At 35.7% G+C, this 7,427-nt stretch overlaps 1 protein-coding gene across 4 annotated transcripts in view; it reads right to left on the bottom strand.

The window, feature by feature from the left end:
• Positions 1–112: 112 nt before the first annotated feature.
• Positions 113–7,427, bottom strand: part of LOC106878652 (TBC1 domain family member 22B) — a 107,253-nt gene continuing 99,938 nt past the window's right edge. For all 4 annotated transcript variants that reach the window (XM_052976176.1, XM_014927934.2, XM_014927935.2 and 1 more), the window contains 4 exons: positions 6,399–6,581; positions 4,669–4,796; positions 3,822–3,917; positions 113–2,556 (listed from right to left, as the gene is read on the bottom strand). In XM_052976176.1, the coding sequence (XP_052832136.1) occupies positions 2,422–2,556; positions 3,822–3,917; positions 4,669–4,796; positions 6,399–6,581 (542 nt within the window). In that variant the 3' untranslated portion in view covers positions 113–2,421. The remainder of the gene's footprint in view (positions 2,557–3,821; positions 3,918–4,668; positions 4,797–6,398; positions 6,582–7,427) is intronic.

Raw genomic sequence — 7,427 nt, forward strand, 5'->3', positions numbered from 1 at the left:
CCACTTTACAAGATAAATTTCCCCAGACATCATCATGCCATGCCAACCTCCTTGCACAGCAAAATACTCTAATGAAGAGAATGTTCATTTCTTTTTAGCTTTTTCCCTAATGTGGGAGAGAGAGAGAGAGAGAGAGAGAGAGAGAGAGAGAGAGAGAGAGAGAGAGCAATTTCAACATATTTTATTTATTATTTTAATTATTATCATTATCAAAAAAATTTTCAAGAAATCAGTGCCATTATATTAATCAACATTATCATTTCAATTATTAGTATTATTTTGATATTCAAATCCCATCAAGGTTAACTTTGCTTTTATCCTTTTGGGGTCAATAAATTAAGTACCAGTTGCATACTGGAGTCGATCTAATCAACTATCACCTCCCCCAACATTCAGGCCTTCTGCCTATAGTAGGAAGGATTATTATTATTATTATTACTGAAAAGAAAAATAATACTACTAATTCTTTCTACTAAAGGCACAAGGCTTGAAATTTTCGGGTAAGGGACTGGTTGATTACATTGACCCCCAGCGTTTCACTGGTACTTAATTTATTGAGTTCAGTGGAATTTGAACTCAGAACATGAAGACAGACTAAATGCTGCTAATCATTTTGCTCAGTGTGCTAACGATTCTGCCAGCTCACTGCCTTGAAATAGTAATAATAATAATAATGATTAATATAATAATAATTAAAATGATAATTTTTTTTCATCTTTTTTTCTTTTTCTAAATCCTCTCCTTCAAACACTCATATGCCAAAATTGACAGGAGTGACCATTATTATTATTATTATTATTATCATTCATTTTATTATGATGCTGATTTTGATGTGGCATTTTAATTTTTTTTTTGCATACACCCTTTGAAGTCAATGAGGATCTATAACAATCCAGTGTCATTTACAAAAATATATATAAAAACAAAGTTTTTATATATGCATTTACATACACACAGACAACGGTTATCATTATCATCATCATTATAATAATAAACATACAGTTATAATAACTGTTTCTAATTTAGGCACAAGGCCAGCAATTTTGAGGTGACAGCGGGGAGGTTACAGTTGCTATCATCAATGCCAGTAACCGACTGATTCTTTATTTTATTGACCCTGGAGAGATGAAAGGCAAAGTTGACCTCGGCAGGAGTGCTTCTTCTGAATGTTAACTCAAAGCGGATAATTTCAGTGAAGAGACCTCACTCATTCATTCGGACATCCAACAGATGGCAAAACACTGGACCTGTATTGAGGGAGCCAACTGCACAAAAGAACTTGCACGGCAGAAACACTGGTGCCGTGAAGATCTCAATTCTGTCTGTCTGTCTGTGATGACCATTTACTACAGAGTGTGTGAGCAAGAGGGTGAGTGTTGGTGTATCATCATCATCAGGACAGACATGCAACGATAGCAGCAGAAGTCAGGTGCATTTCCACAGGAACAGTAATGATGCATCTCAGGTTTGTGGAAGATGTCTATGCATATGTGCATATTTGTGTGTGTGTGTGTGTGTGTGCATATAAATATCTGTAAGTATGCCTCACATTCATATATTAAGTATGTGTGTGTGAGTATGTGTATGCATATTCATATGAAATATGTGTATGTTGTGCACAATGTATATCTATGGATATATATGTGTGTGTGTATATATATATATATATATATATATATATATATATATATATATATATATATATATATATATATATATATATATATATATGGATATATATGTATGAATATTTATATATGTATGTATAAATATATATATATATTTGTGTATGTATAAATACATATATATATATATAAATATATATATGGAGATATATATATGGATATATATAGGTATAAATGTGCATTGTGTACATATGCATATACATCTGTGTGCACATCTGATTATGCATACATATGTGCAATCGTCTATATGAGAATGTCAGTGTGAATACAAGTACCTGTGTGAACCCACACCCACACAGCATCAACCTATAATAGTATCACAGAAGGTAACGATGAAACCAGTTTAGTTCTTTACACAGGTAAAAACAATCTTTCTGTGGTACCAAAAAAAAAAAGCCTTCTCACTGGGAAAAGTCTTTTGATTAGGGGCAAGCCCTGTAGATAAACACAACTGCAAATGTGAGTCGTGCATGAACAGGGGAGAGAGAGAGAGGGGGAAGAGAGAGAAGCAAAGAGAGAGAGATAAGGAGGTTGCGATAAAGACATCTGGTCAAAATTTTCGACAAGTGCTTGACCAAAATGAAGCAAAATTAAAGTCGAAAGCTTGATTTTATTATTGTTCATGGTGTTGTTGTAGTAGTAGTAGTAGTATTATTTTGTTCATTTGTTCTGCTTTTCTTTTAAATATATTTTTTTCAACAGTCAGCTTAGCAGTTTTTCAACAGTAGTGAGGACATCATGACTTCTGAACTAAATGGTTGGGAGCATCGGCAAACATATACTTCAGCTTAAACGCCTCGGCCAATAACTCGCCAATTTCTTCATTCTGCCAGTGGTGAGTGGGAAGGTTTTGGAGAAACATCAGTATACCCTAAAAAGAGAAATAAAATAATAATAAAAATAATCAATTATCAAGAGACATTTGAACACTACAAACAGGTGTTTATATATATAAATCACACACACATACGTATACAAGCATAATATCTAAGTTGTTGAGCTGCTAGAAATGGCAACCAAATCCCCATCAAATCACACCCCACTGTCTTAAAATTGGAAAGGGCATTAAGATAACGTAGTTCTAGACACTCCTGAATAAACAGGTGGTCATGACTGGAATACCTCTGATTGTAGACCTCTTCAATCAGGGTTGGCCTGGAAGCTAAATAAGAAAAACGGGCTGTGTGGTAAGTAGCTTGCTTACCAACCACATGGTTCTGGGTTCAGTCCCACTGCGTGGCATCTTGGGCAAGTGTCTTCTACTATAGCCTCAGGCCGACCAAAGCCTTGTGAGTGGATTTTGTAGACGGAAACTGAAAGAAGCCCGTCGTATATATGTATATATATATATATGTGTGTGTGTGTGTATGTTTGTGTGTCTGTGTTTGTCCCCCCAATATCGCTTGACAACCGATGCTGGTGTGTTTACGTCCCCGTAACTTAGCAGTTCGGCAAAAGAGACCGATAGAATAAGTACTAGGCTTACAAAGAATAAGTCCTGGGGTCGATTTGCTCGACTAAGGCAGTGCTCCAGCATGGCCACAGTCAAATGACTGAAACAAGTAAAAGAGTAAAGAGACAGAGACGGACAGGCCCATATGTGCAGGAAAACAGATGTAAAAAAAGCACAGTGAACACACTTGAAACAGTAGTTGTATGCTGTCAATTTAATATGACAGTCCCCTGAAGGGAATAATACTACTGTTGGTTAGACCTAGGAAGCTGCACTGCTTCCTGTCAGCCTTGACACAGTCTTAAATTAAAATCTGTCTCTGAATCATACTACATGCCCTGCTGAGTTGTTGAAAACAAAACTTGGTGCATGCAACTGAAAGAGCTTTAAGTTAAAATTGCCATCTGTGTATCATACTAAATGTATACACAGTTAAAAGACAACCTTTTGTTGATGTAATTAATGCACCTGCCACATTGAATGTATTAGTACTTACTTTACTATCAAAAACAGTAAAGTGAGCACTAACACATTCAATGTGGCAAAATAGTGTGTATTAAAATGCATACAAATCTGGTAAAAATGAATAATGTAAAATATGACACACACACACACACACACACACATACATACAACAGATGATAGTTAGCACCTAGAGAAGGAAGTAAATTATATAGACAAACCTGAAAATCTTTTTCACGTTGAATATCAATGGAAAACCGTGTAAGAAAGGCAGCACAGAGATAAAGGTGGAAATCTGCAAAACCATTTATTTCTGCCTAGGAATTTAGACACAAAAAGAAAAAATGAGATGAATTCAAACAAACAGAATATGTGTCTTGGTCAAAAAAAAAAAGAAAATTTACAAGATTTCACTAATAATCACTAGTCTCTTATCCTCTTCAGTCGTACAATGATTTCATAATTGCCTTGACTATGATGACAACAGTTTCTTCATGTCTGAAGATCACAAGCAAGAGCAGCATGTCCTCAATTGACTAAATCAATCCTTGATGCTGCAGGGTTTTCCTTCCTTCCTTTGCCCAGTAGTTGTAAAGTGAGAATCAATCCACACAACCCAATCCCACTTTTTAGACTTGGAGGTCCAACCTCAGTGGCTCAGACGACTAAGATGGCTGTGGTGACCAGCAAGCTGTGGGTTTTAAATCGGTAGTAGCTTTCCCCTAGGTGAATTGCCTCAAGGGGCCGGGGAGCTCCACCTACCCTGGAATTGCCAGAATGGTGTCAAAGTGGGTATTGAGCAACCTGAAAGACTTTACTCCTTGATTTGCTGTCCAGGTTGACTCCCCTCAACATTTTCTTTCCCATGGCACTGACAAGACTGAAGGTTTATGCTTGTAGTTTCTTCAATAACATGCTAATTAACCCATAGCAATCCAATCCCACTTTTCACACTTGGAGGTCTGACCTCAGAGGCTCAGAGGGCTACGATGGCTGTGGTGCCTCAACAACATCTGTCTGTAATACGAGGTGAAATGGTCAGAGATTTCATGGAGTCTCCTAGCTTACCTGATAAGTGTCCCACAAACGAATGGTACAGCGCAAAGGAATTTCTCTCATCAGCAAGTTGTTCATCCATCGGAAGGCAAATTGGAGAAATTCTACATTGTGTTTTTCTAAATGTTTATATAATGGAACTGAAAGGCAGAGTAGTACATACATTTACTGTAAACAACAATTATGACGATTTCTTTATTAACCACTAAGGGTTTACAAACATATCGAGGACAGTACAAAACAATACAATATGATATGATATGATATGGGGTTACATGACGGCATGCTGGTAAAATGAATCCCTGTAGTTATAGGTGCATTAGGGAACTATCCCTAAAGATTTGAACAAATGGATAGAGGAAATAAACAAAAAACCTAGTTTACGGTAGATTCAGAAAACAGTATTATTAGGGACAGCTAGGATGGATACTTAGGAAGGTTCTTGGCATCTAAGGTTACTTGTTGTAGCCCAATGTTATAATTTTTTTTTTATTTCCAACAGTCTAATCTTTGAAAGGTTTAGTCCACTTTGAACTTCTAAACTCAAACCTAAAGATAACAAAGGAGATCTACTGCAAGTCAGCACTAGAAGAAAAATGACCATCTTTGGTTTCAAGACAAAAGGTGTTCTTCCATCAGGATAATGCTTGTCCACATACGGTGAGGATGACATTGCAAAGGCTGGAGCAGTTTGAATGGGAAACGATGCCCCACCCACCATATTCACCAGACATTACCCCATCTGATTATCATTTATTCCACAGTCTTCAAAATCATTTGGACGGAAAAAATATGAATTCTGTAGACAAGGTCAGAACAGTACTGGAGGAGTATTTTTCATTGTGGACAAGTGAATTTTGGAAGAGGGGCCTTGCAAGTCTACTAGACAGATGGAAGAGCATTGTAGAAAATGAAAGACAGTATATTTTAGATTAAAAAAGAACTTGGTTTATCTTAATTTTGAAATATAAAAGAAGTATAATAAAAACCGCATTATTTATGGGATGACCCCAATATATATATATATATATATATACACTGGAGTAAGCACATAAAATGTGCAACAAGGTGGAAAAAAGAGTACTCAAATACCAAAGGTAGAGTAATATGCTTTATTTAAAAGCAACAGTTATATTTCTGCTGCTTTTAAATAAAGTATATATATATATATATATATATACAATATTTTATGTTCAAATCCCACCTATAAAATCAAATACTAGGGACAATACAATCAATAATTTCAAACTTTCTTTTCTACATAGGAAACAGTTATTATTTATTATTATTATTATTATTATTATGATTAACATCCATTGTCCATGCTGGCATGGGTTGGACTATATATATATACACACACACACACACACATATATAATATATACGATGAGAATAGAGGGATAAATCATCCAGGCAGGTACCATACGAGCAATCAGGTATAGTCTGGGTTCAGGCCAACTGCACCAGGTAGTAATGAGCACCTAAGATTACCTGGGGCAAGCAATACCACTGTATTTCATCCAATGAGTGAATCCAGGCTGTTCCGTTGATCGGATCAACTGGAACCCTCGACGTCGTAAGCGACGGAGTGCCAACAACAACAACAACATGTATTGCTATGATTTATAAAAAAGATATTTTAATGCATGGCTGCAGTCCATTGACTGAAAAGAATAGGTGTGGTCAGTTTATTTATAATCTAAATTCAATCCTGGTCTGCAATACTTCACTAATGTACTTACCATCTATCCGTTTCACTAATTCTTTCAAAGCATTCACTTTCATCTGAATACCAGGTTGAGCAAATGTGTAGTTGTCTTGGATACCATCCAGTAATCTCGTTGTACACCAGAAACTGTCGGCTTCGATGATGTTTAATGTGTCAGCTGAGAGCTTGCTTAAGTCACAGTTCTCCACTTCTATATCTGAGGAAGAAAACAGAAATAATACTACCAATTTGCAGGGTCAAAGACCAGGTTGCAGTTGTGTGCCAAAATTTTAACACCCCATGAAATAAATTTGAAGTGAATTAAAACAACTTTGTGATTTATTACTAATTCATTCATCTACCATGTAGTTGCTTCAGTGTAAAAACACAAACTCAGACAAATCATTGGCTAAACAAGTACAATTACACACACAATGAGTTCTTTCAGTTTCCATCAACCAAATCCATTCACAAAGCTTTGCTCAGCTTGGGGTTATAGTAGAACACCTGCCCAAGGTGCCACACAGTGGGACTGATTGTGATGATAGGTATGCTTAATCAGCTGTGCAATATAGTAGTAATATAGGTCAGTTAAACAATTTGTCTATCTATATCAAATATCAATCTACCATCACACAGTTATAATCAAATTGGTGAAATGCAATGTAAAAGGTGTCTTTTGTCACATAGCACCATCTGGTTCATGGGTACATTATTCAACTATTATTGCTCTGTAGATTGTAACATCAGTGACTAGGTTGTAAATGTACATAACAAGTGACTTTGATACTTAATAACACATCATTGTAAAATAAAATAATAATTTCCAGTACTAACACAACCACAAACAATTTGTGTGTGTGTGTGTGTGTGTATAGGGGGGGTTATAATTAACTAGGTGACAAAAGATTCTTTTACATTGCATCTAACCAATTTGATTATAACTGTATGATGGTAGATTGATATTTAATATAGATAAATGTCAGTAAAAATATTTATTAACCATGCATGTACCTTCATAAACTGTTCAAAGTAAATTTTTTTTTTTTGAAGTCCATGTTGC

This window comes from Octopus bimaculoides, chromosome 24 (genome assembly GCF_001194135.2).
Source record: "Octopus bimaculoides isolate UCB-OBI-ISO-001 chromosome 24, ASM119413v2, whole genome shotgun sequence".
NCBI lineage: Eukaryota > Metazoa > Mollusca > Cephalopoda > Octopoda > Octopodidae > Octopus > Octopus bimaculoides.